Below are 25,321 nucleotides of genomic sequence, written 5' to 3'. Positions count from 1 at the left end.
GCTTGGTTCAACAAATTCCATTATATAATTGCTATGTTCACTGATTTAAAACGCAATATTATTTTTATTTATTCTTTTTTCCATTACATTATTTTATGCATAAATTTTTAATATCCTTTACATAATTTTATATTCTCTATTAAAATTCGAAATGAGGATACATTTAATTACTTTCATAAAAAAATCTGATGTGAACACCACATGACTTCCTTGTACGCCTATTAAATTACCTATACACATTTTTTGCTGCACTTCATTTAAAATTATTTTATTTGAAAGTGAGATACGATCCACCAATTCTTAATAAAGTGGACAGTTACACAATTGCATTATGGTGGACACCACATTGCATCACATTATTTTGTGTCCGTATCAGTATTTTATATTAGTTTATATATTATTTTTGTTTCGGGTTGCTCAAGTAGTTACGTGGTGTAAGTGAGAACGTGTCGGATCCGTAACCCTGGAGACAGATTCGAATCTGACTTTCATATACATATATTTATTTTATTTTATTTTTTTAATTTAAATATATTGATTTATTAATAATTATTAACCTCTGTAAAAATTTTTGGATTAAAATGAAAAGTTCATAAATTTTTATTTCACTAATAACTTCCGATTTTTCTTCATATATTCTTTTTATTGTTATTATTGAATTATTATTTATTGTATAAATGTTTTACCATCAGAGGTTAATAATTATTAATAAATTAATATATTTAAATTTAAAAAAAATTTATATGTATGAAGTCGGATTCGAACCGATGTACCTTCCCCGTGTAAGATATACAAATATTTCATTAATTAAACTTTATTTGGCTATAACTCTGGAACCAATGACAATAAGTACCACTTGTTAGATATCGTTAAAACGATATATCGTTGAAAGTCACAACTTCAAATTAAAAATTTGATAAACTTTCACATAATCTTACATATCACCATCAAAACTTGTTATCAAATCCATTCTGAGATACGTCCTAAAATTACTTTTTTTACATTTTAGTGCATTTAATTTAAGAGTAGTGTTTTAAAACGTTTTTTACATATTTTATTTTTTACTTTTTAGTGCATTTAATATGAGTCGTATTTAAAACGGTTTTTATATACATTTGTTTTTTCCTTTTTAGTCATCATAAGTTTTGTACTTTACAGCTGCGCTAGCGCACAGTTTTGAGCGTATTTATCGAAATATTGGATCGGTACGTTTTACAATAGGTGGTACATTCAAAACCTAGGGCTAAATGATTTAATTTCCGGTTAACCAAACTCCGATCGATCAAGAGTGTATCCGATGCGTTAAAGTGTTAGCTCTCGACCTGCTGATCTATACGCCGTTTGAATCGTGAAAATCGGACGAGCGGTTGCCGAGATATTACGGTGGCACCTCATTGTACCTCCTTCCCAGTTTACAAAATACGACCCGGAGGCACTTGAAAATATTATCATCCGATGGTTACGATTGGGAGCGGATAGGGTATTGCCGAACGAGTCAAAAAAAATTTTAGCCCGGTAGGACCGGTTTTTTCCATATCCGATTAAAAAGTACTAAATTTTCCCAAAACTTCGATGTAAATGCGATATATCGATATATAATAACATACCAAGTATCTGACCACCATGAGACATTTATTAATGATTCGGGATTTTCCGCTAGTGATCGGTACATTCCGGTGCTAAGCTAAGGGGGACGCACACACAGACACACATACAAATGCCGTTTATTAGGGTAGGATGTGTATATGTTACGGTAAATTTTTTTAATTCGATGATTATGCATAATTACCGGTTAACATGTATAATCTTCTCCAATGTTGGAGAATTTAATAAATATACAGCAGTTTATTAAATAAACCGGTCATTTTACATGCAGTAATTACTGAATTTAATATTTAAATAATCAAAATATTACTGTTAATTAATCGAGTTTAGCCAGCGTAGGTTATGTTTGGTTGGATTATGTTGATTCCGTGACGAATCATACGTATATCAACGTAATTTAACCAAACAACCTACGCTTGCTTAGTCTCGTCTTTGCCTCGTCTAATTAACGTTAAATGTACAAATCATTCTCCAATGTTTGAAGCGTATTAATCAAATTCACCGGTAGTTATGCAAAACAACTGGGTTAATCAAATTTACCGTAATATATATATATATATATATATATATATATTCAACGAAAACCCTTCTGTTCATGTCATTTTTTGGTATTCAAATTTATTTATGGTTCCGGTAAATTGGAACCGATGGTAAATTGAACAGTGTAGAAAAAAAAATCTGTAAAAATTGCAGAATTATTCAATATGTATCCAATCACCCATTAGGATATGATAAATGGGTAATCGATAAACAAACAAAAAAAAATCATAATAATAAATTATTTCATCTTTCCATGGAATTACAAAAATGTATTTTTTGAGCGATGTACAGAAAAATTATAGATTTACTTTGATGGAACATAATTACGAAAACCGGTTTACACTAACCGTACATATGTACATATGGAAGAATAGATAGAAATTATGATTTTATAAGATTGACAGCTCATACAAAACTCTGATGTAAAAAAGAAGTAATTTTGTTCTTATGAGGTATAGAAACAAAAGCAATCCTAATAACATTAATAAATTTAATTTATTTTTAATTACCGAGAAAAAAAAATTGTTTTATTGTAATAAAAAATATCAAGAATTTCAAAACAAAACGTTGATAAATGGACTTCGGAATATTACTGTTTTTATTGTTATTACTATTATTACTATGACGAACGCTGAAATATTACATTCATTTATATCAATTTATTTTTATGCGCTTATAATAAATTTTCCTTGTTTTAAACAGTAAAAATTTAATTTACAAAACTTATAACATTTTAAAACATTTATGTGAAGTATAGTAATAAAAATATACAAAAATTTTTGAGTAACTGATGCTCTTTCAATACTTTTTAGCAATACAAAATAGAAACAAATAAATTATATATATTTGGTTATTATTTTAACTAAAACTTTATTAAAACTTTACACGAATGATGAAATAAAACAATAAAAAATAATGATTTTATTATCCCGTTAAATTATAACATTATATTATGTGAAACTTTCCTGTAATTTCCTAATATGCCTACTTAAAATACTGCACAGTATCTTACGCTCTCAAGAAAAGGAACAAGTGATAGAACATTTTTCTTTCTTTCCATTCATGTGAACTTCCCTTAGTTCGTTCTTGTAACAATGTGCTGTTGCTATTCTTGTTCATTAGACCGGTAGAAAAAAAAATTAGACAAAGCTGTTTATTTTTACGTAATCCTGTAGTTGTTGCTACACAATCATATATATTGCCTAAACATTACTAATAAATAAGGTGGCAGCACATGTTTTAATTATATTAATAATTTAAAACTAATAATTACTCACCCTCTGTTGATGTAATATGGAAAGTCTTGTTTCTTCGAAAAATAAAACATATAATGTCCGTGATAATTTCCATTACCAGTCAACCAACTGCTCTTCATAAAACTTCTTGTTAACAGTTTATATATATATATATATATATATATATATATACATATAAATCCGTAAGTTCAACATAAGAACCGTGCAATCCGAATGCTTGGATTACTGAGAAATATTGCAGGACCCGTCATTATAGTAGTATATTCTTTATTAACATAAAGAGAAGTACTGGTTTTGTTTACGTACCAGAGAAAGTAATAATTATAGGGAGTGGTAGAATCACATTTATTGTGTGTCTAAGTTATCTCGCTCGTTAATTTAATATTTTTTTTTAATTGTAATAATTACAAATTCGGATATTTGATATACTTATTTTAATGAGAAATACGAAACTGATAAAATAATAGGATAGAAATCCTAAATTCCTTGCTGGGACCAGCTGATCTAGAAGCTACTAATTACTGAACTACATGACAAGTAAATACACCAAAACACTATAAAAAATATTACAGTATGTAGAATGATTGACAGTAGATTACAATTATTTTTATGCAGTATAACATAATTTTTTATTTTCGTGAATTAATTAAAAATTTTAATTTGTACCAAATCATTACACATAAACAGAATATTCATTTTTTTATAACCGAAATTAAATGTAATAAATGGAGTTATACAAAAAAAACTAAATAAAAATTTCTGATGTGGAGCCACATGACTTCCTTTACGCCTACTAAAATAAATATACACATTGTTTTAAAATGAAAAGTACGTAAAATTATATTTCATTAATGATTTCTTATATTTTTTTCTTTTTTAATTGTTATTATTGAATTATTATTTATTGTAAAACGTTTTTACAATCAAAGGTTAATAATTATTAATAAATCAATACATTTAAATTTAAAAAAGAACGTTTTAAAAAACGAGATGAAGTCGGATTCAAACCGATGTGCTTTCCCTTTGTAAGATTCAAATATTTCATTAATTAAAATTTTATTTGGCTAAAACTCTGCAACCAATGAAAATAAGTACCACTTATCATAAGTCGTTGAAAAGATCTCAATGAGGGCTTATTACTGCAGTTAAGAAAAATTCCAAGATCTAAATTTTTGGGATTTTGGACTTTTTAGACGCATTTGATCCAGTCGATTGCAGTCAAAAGGGAATGTGCACAACTAGATGTTACAACAGTCCTAAATCAAAAATTTCAACATCCTTCAACTAATCGTTTATAAGTTATGCGATATACAAACGTACGTACAGTCGTCACGCCGAAACTAGTTAAAATGGATTCATGGATGGACAGAATGGATATTTCCGTTGAATTCTAAAAATCAATAGTTTTGCGATCACAATACTTCCTTTACTTCGTACAAGGAAGTAAATATTAACAATAAAAAAAATAGAAAAAGGGACCAACAACTGCGTAATAAATAGTAAAATTGGAATTATTAAATGCATTGAATAAATCATTTATTAAAATTGAATTATTTCACATTTATCATGAGAACCTTTAATACTAGAGTAACGCTTGTTTTTTTTTCTTTTAGGAAGATCAGTTCAAAATACTTCATTAAACTTTTGTCTTTTTCAAGCGGAATAAAAGCCTAAAGGATAGTTCAACGCGTTTATAATTTGTATATTTAATATTGTATGTAAGATTTTATTAAAAGAACCAACGTAATTATTTATTCATTTCATTTTTTTTTATATTTTCCTATTGTGTACGTATTCCACTAGTGAAAAATAAGCAAACCCCCCCCCCCCCCCGACCGCCACGTCAAATGAGATGAGGATATGTATGACTTGTAAATGAGGTTATGTATGACTTGTAAATGAGGTGTAGTCTTGTACAGAATCAGGCCGACTAATCCTGAGACGTGTTGTTAATTGAACCCAACCACAAAATTACACCGGTATCCACTGTCTAATATTCAAATCTCTATAAAAACAGATAACCTTTACTAGATATCATCCTCTGAAGTAATACCTTACCATGGTTGCGGAGGCTAAACAGAAAAAGAAAGAAAGGATTTGTACTTCCGAACCTTCAACGTCGAAAATCAACTGCTAAACAGCTGATTTGCGACGACGAGTTAACTACTAAGCCAGGTGGAATAATTAATGCCTTTAATGACATTCATTAAATTTATTTTTTCCCTATCGGTAACAGTACACATTCATCATCGATGTACTATAATTAAGATAATTTCATGGAATTGAGTCTATCTCGTTAGCAGTAAAAATAGTGCGAATTTTAGTAAAGCAAATCTTAACATAATTAACCATTAAAATTAAAATTCTTCCCCTGAACTGAAAAAAAAACATTTTTTTTTTAAAATAAACTATTAAAAAAAATAAAACCAACATTTAACAGTAACGATAATTAAATGAATATGTAAGAGAACTTTAAAAATAACATTGTTATTAAGTCCTTATTAAAATAAAAAAATCTGATTTAGACAACAAATGACTTCTTTTACTCCTATTAAATTACATTTACACTTTTTTTTAAATGAAAAATACGTAAAATTTTATTTCATTAATAACTAATATTTTTTTCTTTTTTTTTTTATTGTTGTTATTGATGTATTAGATATAGTAAAATATTTTTGTTACAATCAGAGGTTAATGATTACTAGTAATTCAATATATTTAAATTAAAAAATAAGTTAAAAAAAAGAGAAATGAAGTCTGATTCGAACCGATGTACCTTCCTAAATATCCGAATATTTCATTAATTAAAATTTTATTTGGTTATAAGTGTGAAACCAATGAATATAACTTATGATATATCGTTGAAAAGCTCTCTTAATGTGGGCTTATTATTGAAGTTAAGAAAAAATCCAAATGTTTTTTGATTTTGGGCTTTTTTGGACGCTTTTGGTTAGTCGATTACAATGAAAGGCTGAGGTGCATAACTAGGTGTTACAACAGTCCTAAATCCAAAATTTCAACATCCTACGGATAATCGTTTTTGAGTTATGCGAAATATATACGTACATACATACATACATACGTCAGGGATATTTCCGTTGAAACCTGAAATTTTTCGCGATCACATTACTTCCTTTAATTTGTACAAGGATGTAAAAACATAAAAGATTTCTTCCGTCTTTATCTACAAATTCATTTTTTCCTCTCACATAAATAGGGCAGTTAATTTTTGGTAATTAAATTTTGTGCAATAAAATGAACCCATTTAATAGAAATTCGAAACATTTTTGAATATTGTGTTAAAAAGATGATGGCTTTACTTGAGTAAACAATGGTCGATTTTATGTTAAATGCATTAAAATTATTTTTTCTAATGTAATTGTTCCATACTAATGGTTAATTAATAGTTTGTAATAATCTTAAATTTTCCGTAAATTTTCTCAAAAGAAATAAAAGAAGAGTAAAACAATTTTTATTTTTTCTAGTGCACGTTTTTTTAAAAATTCAGTTGATTTCAAATGTTTTTTATTTAATTTTATATTATATTTATAACCTTTCCATTTCTTTATGGTTTTTTCTTTTATATAGGATATTTTTCTGGTTATCTCATTGTAAATTATTGTCAGATATTTTTAATATTTTTTTCTGAACACGAAAACTTTGTAGTAAGATGATGTGAAGATGGTAATTTGTTTTTAATAATTATTACTTAGTATCTTAGTGATACTTAGCTTTTCATTCTGATATTAAAAGTATGTCTCCATGAAGCTTCAAGAAAATAGATAAAGAAATTTTAATAATGTTCTATCACTAATAATCTACTCGTAACATAAAAGCTTATAAAAAAGTGATTTAATAAGCTCTTATAGCTTTATATTTTTATGAATGTAAGGATATATATTTAACGTACACATGTTTTAACATTTCCGAGGGCCTTAGATTACGATTGTTTGTGTTTTGATTGTGAAGTGTTTTCTCTTGCAAAGTGTTTTAATTATTTTTTGGATACGGTTTCTATAGTCCTACTATTATTTTTTTTTAATAAGAATTTTATTGAAAATGCAATAAAAACCTTTTTTTCTTTAAATTTCGTAGTTTCCTTTAAATTACCAGTTAGTAGTTTTATCTTAATTTGATGACAATTTCAAAGATTCGAAATTTAAATAAAAATAAGTACTCTTGGTATTTAATACGTTTCTTTAGAAATCGGTTTATTTTTAAGTATTTGTATAAGTTTAATTTATCAAACATGGTGTGCTAAATTCTGTCTTTTATATTATGTTTTCATCTGGACGCTATAATTATATGTATCGGTATGTTTAATGGAATTGGCAATCCCTCATAGCACACGCCTCTGGCAACCACCCAGAACGAAAAGCATTCCCTGGTGAGTTGAAAATGGATTAATAGAAAACAAAATTATATTAATATATTTACGCCTACATATTTGTATATTGAATTTTATTTTACAACACGATATTTTTGTAAAATAAAATAAAATTTTAACTACAATAAATTTTATCGCTATTTAAAAAAAATATTCTAAATATTTCGTATATAATAATTTGCTTTTTATACAATAAATTCATTTTATAAGCAAATTAAAAAAAATGAGCTGTTTTATTACTTATTTCTAAAGTATATTAAAGCCGACTCATATGAAGAACATTAAAGATACAGATGTAATAAAAGGCTTTTATTAAAGAATATAAATTCTTCTTCGTTATGACTTATACATAAAATAAAAATTGTACTCTCAGTTTCTTGTTCTTCATGTTACATTGTAAAGGAAGTAGGAATATTAATTAAAAACATATCTTAGTTGTTATTTTAAATTAATATTGCTTAACTTAATATATTCTAACATTATAAAAACTTGTTAGACGGAAAAATTAAACATTTCACTTATTATGCAGTTTAAACTTTTTAAAGTACACTAAAGTTTCGTTTTTATTCATAAAGTTATTTATGGTTTTTTATTGTTTTTTTTTTGTTGTAAAATATAAATTTATTTTTTTGAAAAAAAATGTTTAATATTATAATACTTAAGCTATTATTGTGCTGCGCGAGCGCGCACACACACACACTCACAGAGAGAGAGAGAATGTTATTAAAAAAAATTAAACCGTTAAATATAAAAAATGAAGTTTTGTAAATGCTCCATTTCAAAACTATCTACTTTTCGATGTAAGAAGACGTATTTCGAAGTCCCCATGGTGCAAAACTCAAAAATCATAAATTGAAATGGTAGATTAGTGACATCATTTTAAAAGGCATTGAAAAATAAAATTTTTTCTTCTTAAAAACTTCACGCTACAACAACCGTATCCAAAAGGCTGTAATACTTTTCTTACCCGTAGCGTGGAATCGTACCTCAAATTAGATCGTTTGAAATGCGAGAAAAAATTTATATGTTAATTTTTTAAGAGTAGTTATTTAAGAGATACTGGAGACCAGTGGAACGTTTGAACTTGTGAAAAAATATTAAATTGCCACTATTTTATTAATGTTATTGTATCCTGTTTATTCTTTAGATCAAAATGTTTATATTTCATTGGCCTTAAAATGATATGTCTCAACAGTGGGTTCAAATAACATAACAGTGAACAGTAAACATATTCTCCGATTAACAGAATTTTAGGAAAGGAATAACTATTACTTATGACAAAAACCTTCTCAAAATAATTTTTAATTAATTAAAAATTCCTATTAAATATTGGACGTTGTCTTTGTTCCAAAGTAGATTTTCTGCATCAATATAAATAAAATAAATTTCCCAAACATCTCATTTTTGTTTATTAGGGTCATTTATTAAGATTCTTGTTTATAATAAATAAATTTTTTAATCAGTTTCCAGGAAATGTGAACTTCAACCAACCTCAATTGGCTTGTGTGTTTACTTTCTTCATATTTTAATTTTCTATATTTGCCAAAATACCCATAACATACTTCAAAATATTTCGACTTTACATTTTTTTTTCAGTTGGTCTTACGTATTGTAAATTGATTTTTTTATTTATTTACGAGGTTCGGCAGACTTGTTATGTACACTGGAACATAACAGGAGAACAAAATGTCGTACAAAGAAATAAGTATTGTAACCTAGTAGTTTTATTACCCTACTGCTAACAATCTCAAACTTATTGACTTTCTAATTTTCTATCAATCGCTATTGTTATAAAGTTAGGTAGGCCTGTTATATCAAGTTCTTTAAAACGACGAGCAGTGATTTAACGTGATAAAGTTATTGACCTTTATGGTCAGTAAGAGCGATTTATAATGATCAAACTGTTGATCAAAGTACTTTGAGTAAGTAATGAAAAAAATTTCGTTAATTAGAAGCTGGTTTTTAATTTTTGCATACTGAGGATGAACCTCGCAGTGGTCGACCGGTTTCTGTGACTGATGACAAGCAACCAAAGAAGTTAAATGAAATGATACAAAATAACCGTTAAATCACACAACAACGCACTGCTACCCAGATAGGCGTATCGAAAGAACTAGTAGGATGCATTATTGCACCGCTGAGCATTTGTAAAATCTATTCACGTGTTTGCTACGTAAACTCAGAGCAAAGAACAAAAAAAAAATAAAATAATGTTGTCTAAAACATTCTGCTTCTGAAACGTTATTGTGATGATGGTTATTGTGATGGTTTGCCCAATCAAAAAAATTCCAAACGCAACCTTCAACAAAAATAAAATTATCTTGAGAGTGTTGTGGAGTTTCAAACATGTGTACGTGACTGGAAGTTTAGATTACTGTTAATTTTGACATGACAAATTAAGCTGAGATGACGGTGCCATACATAGAGACGTCAAAACCCCTTAGGAGACGTATGTATCGTGTATGATAACTCACAGAGTCGATAATTCTACAAGATAATACTCGACCACATACATTGCATGCAATCGCCGAGGCTCTTTTGAAGTTGAAATTTGATACTATTCTATACTCTTCATATATAGAGTCCAGTTTTCACCAGATTTGGAGCCCTGCAATTTCATTTCTTTTCTAATTAGTGAGGAATATTAAGGGCGGAAGATAAGGACATTTCACGGCGGATGATGAACTGAAAGACATCCACCATTCTTCATTAACGGAATGAGAAACTGGTTCACTGTTGTGAGAAATTTGTAGCTCTAGATGTGGACTACAAAGAAAAATAATTGTAAGTTTTTTGTAGCAAATAAAATTTACTTTTATGTCATATTTGTTTCATTTGACTAGTTTTTCATTTTCGAATTTTAAGTGAGTGCATTACATTTTAACCATCCCTCATAAATTTATTTATTAGGAGACCTGGCAAATGCTTCTCTATTGCTAGATTTGTGTGTATGTATATATATAATAATAATAAAAAAAAGCTGTCACTCAACTTAATTTTGGCATGTCAAAATTAACAGTCATCTACGCTTCCAAGTCTTCAATCACATACACACACATGTTTGGAACTCACAACACTCTCAAGATAATTTTATTTTTGTAGTTGGTTTTTGGAATTTTTTTGATTAGACGAACGGTGGTGCCAATACTCCATTCTGTGCCGTTTTTCTTCTGAGTCGTTGAATAATTATTTATAAGTTTGGGGTCGTTTTGATATGAAATTTGTTTTTTTTAATATCTAGTTATCTGGAGTTGATTTTCTTTGTTATATATAAGTTATATATATATTAAATGAACGCTATTGAAAGTTTGATAAAACATTAACAAAATGAACATAACGGAACTTCACAAAATTTAACCTTTCCCTTTTACCCTTTTTCTATTTCCCCTTTTCATTTTCCGCCTTTTCCCATTTTACATTTTTACCTTATTTACTTTCGGTTTTCCCATTATCCCCTTTCCATTTCCCCATTTTACCTCATTTCCTCCCCCTACCCCTTTACTTCACCTATTTATTTTTTCCCTTTTTAATTTTTTTCTCCTTTCCCCTTTTCTTTTCCTTTTACCGTTTTTCCTTTCCCCGTTTTCCCCATTTTCCCCGTCTTCCCTTTTTACCTTCTTCCCTATTTCCCTTTTCTCCCTTTTTCCCCGCACGTGTTGTTCCAGTAGTTTTTTAGTCTATAGAGGACACACATATCGGAAACACTGCAATGGAATCGTAAAATATTTTGTATAGCGTGTGTTGCTTTTACGTTCAACAGATAGCGCCGGTTTTCAAAAAAAAGCATCTCTATACCTTTCAGGTGTGATATCTTAGGTACATTAATAGTAGATATATAAAATCACGCGCGTATACGAATGCAACTTTGTGTCAGAATTTCAAACCAATCTGTGAAGAACTTTCTGAGATTTTGAACAAAAGAACATTTACATTTTTATTTATTTATGTATATGCCATTTCCGTATTGTTGATGACTTTTTAACGATTTTGAAGTAATTAAATAGTTTCAAATTTTAATTAAAAAATTCTGTAATTTGTGTATAAGAGTTTTTTTATTTTCCAGTTTAGTTCTTAAACATTTATATTTCTATTTAACTGTTTTTTAAGTAATAAGCATAATCATATTTCATTATTTTTCTTCCAACGTTTTTGGCCTATTTATGTTACTGTTTAATTGTTATTTATAAAAATTTACTGAGATATAGAAACATCTCAGTAAGCAGCAACAGTACACAGCATACTGCACAATAATACTAGACACCCATGTCACACAGCTAATCCAGTAACATAATATATACAACAAACAATGTAAACAACATAATTTTTTTTTTAATTACATAGTTATATAACACCTAAAACTATACATTATATTATAATATACAAAATAGATTACATACATGTTATAATACGTAAAACTTCATCATATACAAAATAAGAATCAATATAGAAAATAAGAATGTACAAAGTATGACACACCAGGATCGCAACCCACAGAAACTGTACACAACTATTACTGGTGTCAGAAGTAAAGTGCACACCAAAAGTACCAGCCACTCAAGCTGCCATCCAACACCTGTGCGAAGTGCCCGCAGCTTCATTCCGCCAAAGCGACCCTCACACGCCTGGGGAACCCCCTAGGCACTCGGCCAAGGATCTGTCCGCCCACGTGTCCTCCGACGCCTAGCTCTTATGCGGGTCTCATCCCAGGTATTTAGGTCCCGCAGGACTGTCCTGGTATAATCAGCAACAGCCCTCCAGTTCATCTCCAAGTGCAGTAATATATCTTGCACTTCTGGTATGAACATTTCTTCTTTTTGTAAAACATCTAATAGATCTTTTATCTTACGATCGCATATTATGCACTTAAAAAACACATGGTAAGCGGTTTCCTTCTCGTGTTAGACAGGGCATTCATCGGAATGGTCCGGGCAGAACCGGACCGGGAGCCGTATCGTCTGCCGCTTCAGCGCTTGACATCACCAAGCATTGTGTCCACCGTCCCTTCTCGCACCGGTCTCATCTCCAGTGCCATACGTTGTTCATCTCGTTCATTATATATATATATATACACACCCACACATACACACACCCACCCATACCTGCTCTTCCTATATACCTTAACCTGCTATTACTCGATCCTGCAAGAAAAACGTCGTTACTCGCCGCGCCATTCTGACGCAATACTAATAAAAATAATTGATTACTGGGGATTTCCCGCAAGCCAAAAATGCAATACTTGCTTATGCATTCCAAACACAAGCGTAGGCAGCTAGATGGTGTTCCAAGGATCTTCTAAATGTTTTCAAGTTTTTTTTGCCAGGTTCAGGGAACTAGAAAAGTGGATGAACTAAAAATCTTAGCGATGTATTATGATAAAAAATGTTCTGAATCTGTCCTCCAAGCGAAGTATCTTGGTGCGAAGAGATAAATTTATGATATTTAAAATGCGATCTAGAAGTGATAGAAGTATTGAGTCGCTGCCATAAAGAATATTTGCCGAATATCCATAATCTCTTGCAAGTTTTAGCGACTCTTCCGGTAACGTGTACTAATGAACGCTCGTTCTCCACAAAAAAGATAGTCAAAACGATTGCACGTAACAAGTCGTGGGATGGAAGATTATGTTCGTTAGTGTCTTTGTCAGTGCATAGAGATATTACCGTTAATCCTGATGAAGTTTTAAATATTATGGCGAGAAAGAAAAATTGCGACTAGCTTTCTAATAATTAATAACTTTTATTGGAGTGTAAATGTGTGAGTGTGAAGTGTAAATGTTGATTATGAAAAAATGATACACTGATATGATTCTTATTTGCGTAAAAAATGATGTATTAAATCTATGTTTTGTAATTTTCAAACGCAATAAAGTATAATAAAACCGTTTCAATATAAAATGATTTTCATTATTATTATTTTATCATCGTCATCAGCCCCCTTGGCCACCCCCCTCGAAAAAAATCCTAGCTACGTGCCTGACCCATAAACACAAAACTTAAATCCTCAAAAACTTAATTCCAGGTAATCTCACTATGACATAAAGACACAAAATCTTGTTTTTTTCTTCCCGATAACCGCGAAAACTACTGAATCGGAATGTTTACCACAGTTCAAACCTCATCAAACTCAGTACTACGTAAATCATAAATAAATGAACGTGTAAATAAATAACCTAGAACTTCCATTACTTAATTTAATGTCATTGTCTATATCGATTATTGCCTATGTCGACATCTACTTCTTCAGAGAATTATTATGTGTTTTACTAAATTTAATGTCGTTATTGTAATCTGGTGGCGTCCCACGAAAATTCATCCTCACGAAAGTATTACTCCAGATTTTTATATCCTGAACTAAGAATTCCGTCAGGGTAAGCCATACGCATAATCGACTTTTATTCGATTTTCAATTAGGATTAATATTTTCATAATGCCTAGGTCGGCGAGGTCACAGATACAAAAAAGAACTTCTAGGACTACTATATTTTATGATGGTTGACAACGTGAATCTATCCCAGTACGTTCTAAAAGATTATAAGAAAAATGAGTAGCTCAGCTTAAAATCTAGTTCAACCTTTGAAAAGTATAAGTTGTGAATGGTGATAATTTTGAGAAAAACATAATTACTAAAAAACTATATCAAATTTTTGAAGTTCTATATGCAAATAGCATTGGAGAAGCCGCGATTGGAGATGTTACTTTTTTATAAACTATTTGTTTTATCGATAATTCCATTTTCTCTAGAATTTATCCATAAAAGTTGTTTTCTTGTTTATATGTATCAGTTATAAAAATTTATAATATATAAATCTTGTATTTGTTAGAATTATTATTTTTTTTAATTAGTTATTGTTTTTATTCTCTTTGGATTACTTTGGTAGAGATCGTTGCTTTTTCAGAATACTTTTTTTTAATATGCCTATCAATAAAATTACATTATAAATAAGTTATATTCAGTTTAATATATGGAATAAATCAATGTCTGAAGTATGCGTTGTAAAATAATTCAATAATTGAGGCAGTAGTCTACTGTTTCTATAGTTTTTTACTTCAAGAGATTAAAAGAGATAATCCGTTCAGTGAAAAATTTTAAACTAATTTTATTAAATTAATATATTCTGCTACTTAGATGCATTTTTTAATTATATGCTATTTCATTTTCTTTGGCTAATTAATTGAACAGTAATTATATTACAATGGAAAAAAGCTCCTATATTTATTGGAAGACTCGTATAATTAAATGGAAAAAATCGGTAGTGTTAACTATCAGACGGCTGAAATTTCTTTGCCGTTAACGATTAATTTTTTATTGGATTTTTAATGCTATACTTCTGTGTTAGATTAAATTTATCGCAGAAGGGCGGCATTATTTTTATTGTTTGTGCTCCTTTTAATAGTAGTTTATTATATTCATCATTTTTTTCTTCCATGTATAGTTTAATATTAGGTTGCAATTAGTAACTCTAGTAACTTATTTTTAACTTCGTTATTAGTAACTATTATTATTTTAATATAATTTTTTTATTTATAATATTATTTCTTATAAATTAAATGAGTTAATATAAAATAACTCGACAGTTAATTGAACAACTTTTTAAGTTTTATTCGGTCGAAGTCATACTTGGGTCTAGAATTTTAATTATATATAAGTATATTTTTACTTCCTTGTACAGTATTGTAATCGCGAAAAATTTCGGTTTTCAGATATCAACGGAAATATTCATTTTGACCATTCCTAAATTCATTTTGACTAGTTTCGGCGTGACGTCTCTACGTACGTATGTATCTCGCATAATTTAAAAACGATTACCCGTAGGATGTTGAAATTTTGAATTTAGGACTGTTGTAACATCTAATTGTGTACCTCTTCTTTTGAATGCAATTGAATAAATCAGAAGTGTCCAAAAAAGCCCAAAATTCAAAACAAATTTGGATTTTGGACTTTTCTTTAACTGCAGTAATAATAAGCCCTCATTGACAGCTTTTCAACGATATAACAAGTGTTACTTATTTTAATTGATTCCATAGTTATAGCTAAATAAAATTTTAATTAATGAAATATTTGGATCTTACAAGGGGAAAGGTACATTGGTTCAAATCCGACTTCATCTCCTTTTTCTTAATTTAAATATATTGATAATAATTATTAACCTGTGATTGTAATTTTTTTTTATGATGAATAATAATTTAATAATAATAAAAAAAAATATTAAAAAATATTAGAAGTTATTAATGAAATAAAATTTTATGTACGTACTTTTCATTTAAAAACAATGTGTATTATGTAATTTAATAGGCGTACAAGGAAGTAATGTGATGTCCACATCAGAATTTTTAAATCTCAGTAACTGAATATGTACTCTTGAGAGTAAGTAAATACATTATAGTACATTTTAATTAATCGACTAAAAGTTTCAGGAATTTTTAGTTTAGTTAAAAACCTTCTATGATGATGTAAAGAACGGTATGAATATAACATCGTAAAAAAAAGGATCTGCTATTTTTATAAAACTTATAAAAGGTATGGAGCGGAAACTCCGTTACGGATGACCGATATTTTTTTGTGGTTTTTGAGTAAAGATATAAAAAAAAACTCTTTATGGGATTTATCTTTAAAGGTATATTTTTTCTTCAGTTATACGGAAGTAATGTACATTCATAACAATTTATTTAAAGGATAAATTATATTTTATCGTTTTTTTAAAAATATAATCTCATAATAAATTGCGTTAAACCTCTTCTTTTGAATGTTAAATGTTCTTTAACGAGATAATTTAAGTACCTATCGTAACTACTATTTATTGCTTGGAAATTATTTAACCTTTAATACAGTGATGGACTAAAAATTATTTCTTTCAGTTATTAACTAAAAATAGTTCTCCACTAGAACTGCAGTAAATATTTTTCAAATTTATTTCTTCTTCACATAAAAATATCTTAGATCTTATAAATATTTCCTTCATTTTCAATTGACTTTAATAAAACAAAACGGTTTCAATTCTACCGGTACATTTGATTTTTTATCTTTTTATATAATTTATCTTTATTTATTACTAGATGAACCATTTTATTGAGTTTTCTGTTTTTCGTATAGAGCAATCATTTGTTTTTTTCTACTGATCCAATTGTAAGTTTATCTAGATACTTAAGTAGGAATTTTTAAACAATAAAGTAATTTTTTCACGGACAATTACAACACATTCTTCACTTGTGTTGGTTTTTCTTAACATTGCTTACTACTGAATTTTTCAATTTTTCAATTTTGTTTGAAAATTCAAGAAATATTTTATTTTCTCGACAGCCATACCTCATGTATATTTACAGTATTTTTACTCCGTCTTTGTTTTAACAAAGTAAAAACGTCACTTAATTTTATCAAAATATAAGTTTTCTAAATTCTGCATATATCACGAATGACAGTTGAAAGTATTAAACTGAAAACTGTTCTGAAATATATCCTTCTTTTATAAAATTTATCCAAATTAAAAAAAAAATTAATAAAATAAATTAAAAAAATAATAACATGGTTTTAAAAATCTGCATTAAAAAAAATTATACGTTATAGTTATAATTATACAGAATCTCCGATATTTAAAAAAATCTGAAGTTGTAATACCTAAGCTAATTTGTAATAACTTTCCCTACATTAGTTATATAATCTTATCTAGAGGAAAAAAAGGATAGATGAAAAAGTTGCCTAAGATATCGGTTTTTTTTGGGGGTAATTTATGATAAAGCTTAATTGTAAAATTATCATTACATGTTTAAATAAACTAAAAACAGTTTAAAAGATTAGTATTTTTTATTTTTTTCTGCTTCCCACCTCAATAATACCTCCCAAGAAAATGTTTTGATTTTTCTACGTTTACTGTGTTAAATAGTAAAAAGCTGACGTCACAGTTGTTTCTGATGCATGGCTTACAAACACATACACGCACAACTTAATTTATTTAAATATTTAATTCAATGATTCTAACTAAATCGCGCGCGCATATCGTATTTAATTCGCGCGGGTGTGGCGGTAGGCTAGCGGTGACGATCGGCACTATCTAAACGACTGTACGAATAATTTCACAACTTACATAGGAAACGGTCGGCAGACGTTTTTCCCTGTTTAGCATCCGGGAATCACCGTTAGGTATTACTTCAGAGGATGAATGAGGATGGTATGTATGAGTGTAAGTGAAGTGTAGTCTTGTACAGTCACAGGTCGACCATTTCTGAGATGTGTGGTTAATTGAAACCCAACCACCAAAGAACAACTGTATCCACGATCTAGTATTCAAATCCGTATAAAAGTAACTGGTTTTACTAGGATTTTAATCATAGAAATCTTGACTTCTGAATCAGCTGATTTGCGAAGATGCGTTCACCACTAGACCAAACTGGTGGATTACGGTCGGCAGTCTGTTGTAGGCTAAACACATCAGGAACCGAGCCAATCGGCCGATCGAGTTTGAGACCCAGCCAGACGTTTTTATTCTTTAAATATTATTCATTTACTTAATTCTACCGCTCACCTGTGACGACACAACATAGCAATCGACTACAACAGCTGTACGTCAGTGCTACCAACCTTTCAAATATCAACTAAATTAAATAAAATCCTTAATTGTTATTTACCATGAACAAAATAATTTTATTGGCAACCTTGTGGAGTTACAAATTTCCCGGTCCAAGAGGTCGTGGGAAAAGGACGTTAAACTAAAAATACAAGTTCAATTCTAGGCATTACTTCTCTAAATTTGTATAGATCTCTAAATATGTATATATATATATATATATATATATATATATATAGAGAGAGAGAGAGAGAGAGAGAGAGAGAGAGAGAGAGAGAGTATTCAGAAAACTAAAGCAAGCACAGACTGTTTCTTGTTTATTATATAAATTCTTCAGAAAAAGAAATAAGTTAAAAACAATCATCTGAAAACAAATAGCTTGTTTATTTATTTATTTTTTTTTTTGAAAATTTATTCTCAATTTATGAAGACCGAATTTAATTTAATTTTGAAGGCTAAAAAGTCTTCGCAAAAAATTGTGGATTTTTTTTTAATATGTTGAAATAGTTTACTAAATTAATTTCTAACCGTTTGTTTGTGATAAATAAATTGAAAATAATTTAATATTAATTAATTAACTATTAGTAATTAATAATCAGTTTTAATTTATTGTATTTCTTTTTTATAATTTTCTAATAATTCTTTTTCAGATATCAATTTTATTTCACTATGGTGAGCATTGAGTGTCAGCTCAGCAACTGTTGTCATTAAGAGAGCTCAAATGTAGTAAAGGAAAGTGCAGGGTGGTTGTGCCTACGCACTGGGCCTCGGCCAGGGGTTGCTTCGCGCGCTTAGCGGAGCTGCCTGCGACGCCGTCATGGGCTGCGCACCCAGTGCACACAAAAAGCGACGACCTCGAGAGGACCATCATCTTATAGAGGCATCAGGTATATAATTCATTTATATATTTCACGTATTTAGAAATAGTATTCAGCTTTATTATTTTCATTTTAATCTCACTGTGCATAACAAGTAGGTTTATTAACTTACTTTATTCAATAGATCGTTATAACTTATAAACGCGTTAAGATTTTTTTTTTAAAACTAAAACGCTATTTGTTTTACTATATGGAGGTGCGATTTTTTTTTAGACATCATTGTTTTTTGGTTTCTAGTCTCTAGCGTAGTTAAAATTTGTTGTTATAATTAATAATTTCTGCAGAAATGTTTGGTTTGCGACACTAATTTTACTAGTATAATAAATTATACTAATATGTTTATTATTATTATTATAACAGAATAAAATATTACATGAAAGTCTGATTTCAAAATCCTAACAAAAATTAGCCCGAGATCAGCTGAGTAAGAAATCGTTATTGAAATCGGATCAGGAAAATGGACATTTTGAAATAACTGTCATCGACTTAAAAAACAGTTTTTTAAGTTTTATTGTTGAAAATTAAAACTATACTATAAAAGTTCACATTCCAGTTTTAAGTTTCTGAATACAGTATCGTATAGCTGGTGTCCGTCCCGTTGTATACTTGCTCGAACGCGAAGATGTTAGGTGACCTACTTTGCAATACCTCTGTGAAAATCTTGCGAATTTTCTCTTGAATTCTGGTTTTAACTATAGCACAATTTGCTCTTTCTATGGATGGAATTGTTACTTCTAGTGGAGTGTTGGTTGAACGGTTATTCGGTTGAGGCGCAAAGCTGATGCTTGTTTACGAGCAGAACGTCAAGGACTTCTTGTGAACTAAGTTTCAATATTCCCTCAAATTCTCTGAGTTTGTGAAGTTCCTAACGGTTTCTTCTTTAAAGTTGAACTCATTTACTCAAACTTATCAATTCGTGCTTTGACCGTATGTCAAGATGAAATATAATAATGATGTTTCAAATTGTAGTGACGCCGAAATTCTCTGCAAGCACCCGTCAATCAGCCACAGTTTTTGTAATAGGCCTTTACGGTGTATTGAACCGCTTAACTGATACATTAATATTAAATGGCAAAGTTGTCCCTACCACAGTAGTACAGTTTTGAAGTGCTTTTATTGTTTTCCACTACGCTTTTCAAGATTTCCCGTTTTCCTGATCTATCTTTGTACAAACTGGCCCGCCATTACTCTCATAGTGTTATATATTCAATTTTATACTGTAATTGCATTAATTGTGCTAACAAGAAAATTTCTGGTTACGTACGTTATTTAATATTTTTCTACTGCATCCAAACGTTGGATTTGGCGTTGATTTTAATCCTGCTTTACTCTGATTTTTCTGATTATTCTACCGTATTCGGTACTAATAAACCCACGCTAGAAATAAATACTTTTCAGAGATCCTCTAGAAATACCTCTTTCATTTCATTTATGAAAACGTGAGGGGGTTGCAGAGTCATTTCGTTCATATAAAAATTTATATATTAACTAATGATTATTTATTTATTATGTGTATCACTAGAAATACTGTATTTTCTTACATTGTAATAAAATAAATATAAATTCCAAAATTGACTAGGATTGTCGTATTATACATTTTAAAACTGGCTTCCCGTAGAAAATCCCTATGAAAAGTACATCTATTGTCATAGTAAGAAGGTTCATGTACATCAACCGTAAGTAATATATAATTTCATTACACGATAATTTTCCGTCCTATCTATTCAGTGCTGATAAAGCAACGCGCCACTAACCCTGAAATGATACGATTCGTTTTCTGCAAAGAAAAGGAAACGGATATTGACTAGTGTTTTGGGGCCATCTAGAAATTTTTCTAGCAGAATTAAAGAAATCAAGATCACAATATTATCAAAAGATTATTTCAGTGTTTTTTGATCACTGAAGAAGCGGTCAGTCAAAAATAAACCGCACAGGATGTTAATAAAAAAAGTAAATAATTATACTGGTAATTGGTTATGTTTTTGATTTAAGCAATAACTGGATCATAACACAGGAGGATCATAACACAAATAATTTTCTGAAATTATTTTAATTTTATGAAGCTTTGATATTTACAATTTTTTCCTATTACTAATTGTTATAATTGTCACAAAATCAAGCCTCTTTTAAAGGTTTTATTCGTAGTCCAAAAATTAAACGCATCTTTTGGAGCATAATTCTAGTATTGATTTATTGATTGGTGTTACAGGTTAGAAACATTGTAGAACAATGTTAAAAAACAAATAACATTAAGCTCTTTTGAGGATTCCCTGTGGTGGTTCCTTTGTACCTAATGTAAAAGTAAACTGCTACCCAATATATTTTAACTGACTTCCGTGTAATCGTTTATCATTATTATATTGCTCCGTATCTAATTGTTGTTACCTAGATCTTCCAAGGGATTCTAGGCATCCCATCGAGTAAGAAGTATCCTGTGGCTGGAGCTGTCGTGATTCGAGGTCCGTCTATGTAAGCTAGTTCCTTTATTACCATCCGCCTGTTTCTTGCTGCCTTAGAACCTTTCTACGTGATTTTTCTAGACGACATTGTATCCAACTTAAGAATGTACGGACGTATTTAAATTACTGTGTACTGGTACTTTTGTGGTTCGATTAGGCCTGCTTTACCATAGGCTCGCTCAAGGTCAATATTTTCTATCCAGCGAATGTAAAATAGGGTCAACCTGAGGTTTTTGAATAAATTTGGGAAAACAATGAAACCCTTATAAAAATTTGTCGAGATTTTACAGTATTTTTCAGTTGAAACTAGATTGTTAAATGGGATTGTTCAACGACAAAATTACCGTACCATGTACTCTTTTTTTAATTCATAAAGTTGTTTCAGATATACTTCCATCACACTTGCACACCAATAACTAACACATTCATTTACACCATGGTTGTCTTCTGTCCGAGTTCAGTGGTGTCCCGACAGCTTCTTCGAGAGAGAGGCTACCCTGTAGGACCCGCAATGCCTCAGCTGCTGAGCTGTCCATACCCCTCAAACGGTCCTATCCTCCTGTAGAGACACGTCCATGCGATCTTCTTCAGTTATCTTCACTTTTAAAATGTTGTAACATATTTTGTAGCAACCTATGTTGAGGCATTTGTAACGGGTGACTCGTCCAACTTTCTCGATATCGACTGATCGTTTCGTTGATTGGTTATATCTTATTCTCTTCGCGAATGACCTCATTCCTAATACAATCCTTTCTCGTACAACCCTTCACGCTCCGCAGGAACATCATCTCTGCCGTATGTTTACTGGAATCATCCGATTTGCTATTGGATACACACTACAATATACATGTAACACTTCACTACCATATATAAAGTTTAATCTGGGTATGCTTCCTGGTCTGACCTTTCAGAGTACGACGTATCGATCCATAAACCGCACTAAATTTTACCAATTTTTCATTTATATCTTGTTCATAGTCGAAGAACAGGTCACACTTCAGATATTTGAAGTTTCTCTCCTGTAAATATGATTTTATGATATAATTTTTTTTTTTATTACAAAGCACCTCGTACTTTCAATATAAAATTAATTTTAGTTGGAAATCACTATCCTTTTCCTGAAAAATAATTGTATATAAACCTATACTGATGTATTAACGATACCAATTCTACAACACAAATTTATCTTTAGCAAAAATTAATGAAAATTAAATTTTATATGGAAAATATTATTTTATAGCTATTTGATAGTATTGTTTTTTAATAGCAATAATAAAAACGGGGCATTCTTTTAATGCTATTTTTCTGTAGGTAATATAAAATTATTTTACATGTTATTGTTTTATGTTGTTGTTTTTCTGAAATGTCTGTTTTATTTTGAACAGAAAATTAAATTTTCTATTTTAAATATTTTAATAGTTAAAAATTTATGACTTTTCCTGTAATTCTTTTTCCATAAAAAAAATCATACTAACATTAAAGTTAAACATACGCAGCTCCCTTTTCACGAGCCGTAAGTGTCAATATAAATTTTCTGTTTCACTTTTTATAGCACTCTCTGAATATACGTATGCCATATCAATCATGTCTAGTATTCGCAACATTTTCCCTGTTCGATTTTTATTTTCATATTTTTCTCTTAAACTCCAGTATTTTTTACGATTATAAGTTAAGTGTATTACTTAAAAACATTATTATAACATTTTCCTACGTTATTTAATAGTAAAATGTAATTCATAGCATTTTATCAACCAATAGAAATCTATATTTTATAGAAAATAAAATTATTTATTTCAAAACATTTTTCAGCATTTTATTCAGTTTCAAGGTAAAGTTTTCAAAAAAAAAATAAATGTTGTTTATATGTTAAACGAAGATAGAAATAATGGCTTCTAAATTACGCTCGAAGGGATTTACACATAAAATATAAACAGTAAAAAACTGACAACGATATTGCTGAAATTTCTCTGTATTGATATAGAGCTTAAAATTAAACATTTCCAAAATAATTAAATAAAAAAAAATTATTACCATTTATGATCTTAGTTATTTTTTACTTCTTTAATTATTTTCGTAACTATAAAACAATTGTAGATGTAATATGATGGTTAATACTGCAAGGTTAATTTAACAGAGGTTAGTACAAATTCAAATACATTCATAGGTATTTTTTTTAATGTAATAATAAAATTTAATTAAGAACAAAAGCGCTACAATAATAGTATTTAGCATATATATATATATATATATATATATATATATATATATATATATATATATATATATTTTGCCGCAATGTTTAATTTACAATCTGTTCCAATTAACCGGAACCATAAGTAAATTTGAATATAAAAATTGACATGCAGAGAGGGGTTTCATTTGAAATTCCTCAAAGAAATGTGTATCTCTACGTGCGAGTTGTTACCGCATATATGCCTAATTTAATTTCGGCGGGCGAACACAATGGCAATTCAGATGTGAGCTTGCGTGCATTATACGGACGCTCTGACACAAGCATCGCTACCGCCGCGCAGTTCTCCCACCATAGCGGCGCTACAGCCCCACCACTCTCAAGCTCCAATAAAAGAGCGTGCAACCCGAGAGTAAATTCAATCGATTGTCGATTACCACCTGAGGAAGATTGAGAAGAAGTTCCTTGGCCGGCTCAACCCGGGACCTCCCAGCGGATGCCAACATCCCCGCCAGAGTAGCAGGCTTAGCTGGCCCTTCGATGGAACCACTGGACGCGGACGCTACCTTCCCACTCCAGCTCCAGCTCGCCGGGCTTCAATCGCTCTGACCGCGGCGGACTCAGCAGCAGGAGCCGGACCAGCGTGGAATCGCTCGGGGAGAACCGCCTCGGCCGCGCCGGCGGAGGACGACCGACGTCGACCCGACACTACAGAGCTCTCGGGGCCACCACTGCCACGCTGTAGTGGGGTCGCAACTGCCGCTGAGGGAAAGCCCGGTTGGACTTCAGTGGACGAGCCGCAACTCCCCGACTTCTCCAGAGACCAGCTTCTGGACCCAACAGCTCTTCTCAGAATTAATTAAAAACAGCCCTCTTCAGAACCATCACAAGGTTATGAATTACGTGCTGTCGAAGCCATTCGGCGACAGTATGCATATGTGTACACACCTTATATGTTATACATAAATACCTTATATCAAGAAGCTTGGTGCGTTGGTTTGTTTTTGTGTGTGCTCACATTTTTATTTTGAATGAAGCGCTACTACGCTAGATCGCAGCACAGTTTTATTAAAAGTATACTTAATCAAAACTTTTTTCTAAAATATGTTTTACTAGGTTTTTTTTAATTTTAATTATTAAGCTAATTGTTTTGCGTTTTTTGTGTATCATTGTTGTTATAATTTTAAAAATAATGTTTATTATACAACAATTTCAAAATAAAATACCCTAATATTGATGTATACTTAAATGGAGCTGTAACTTTAATGAAAGCATTAGTTTAAGTGAATTAAATTTAATAATGCATAATAGAACACAAAAAAGCTCAAAATATATCCAAAAACTCCGTTTTCTTGGCCCTAATGTTCGTATGAAGAAGCATGGCACGTTGGTTTGTTTGTTGTAGGTGCTTACATTTTTATTTTGAATGAAATGCTTCTTGGCAAAT

The 25,321-nt window shown here is 30.1% G+C and overlaps 1 protein-coding gene across 8 annotated transcripts in view; it reads left to right on the top strand.

The window, feature by feature from the left end:
• Positions 1–25,321, top strand: part of LOC142321485 (high affinity cAMP-specific and IBMX-insensitive 3',5'-cyclic phosphodiesterase 8-like) — a 1,158,933-nt gene that overhangs the window by 696,956 nt on the left and 436,656 nt on the right. For 7 of the 8 annotated variants that reach the window (XM_075359602.1, XM_075359603.1, XM_075359607.1 and 4 more), the window contains one exon: positions 18,997–19,233. In XM_075359602.1, the coding sequence (XP_075215717.1) occupies positions 19,164–19,233 (70 nt within the window). In that variant the 5' untranslated portion in view covers positions 18,997–19,163. Of the gene's footprint in view, positions 1–5,100; positions 5,116–18,996; positions 19,234–25,321 lie in introns of those variants that run through there. The other variant, XM_075359605.1, reaches the window with a different exon arrangement.

The sequence above is a fragment of the Lycorma delicatula genome, chromosome 3, assembly GCF_047948215.1.
Source record: "Lycorma delicatula isolate Av1 chromosome 3, ASM4794821v1, whole genome shotgun sequence".
Taxonomy (NCBI): Eukaryota; Metazoa; Arthropoda; class Insecta; order Hemiptera; family Fulgoridae; genus Lycorma; species Lycorma delicatula.
The sequence above is the reverse complement of the archived record's forward strand: the minus strand, read 5'-3'. Positions and strand labels throughout refer to the sequence as shown.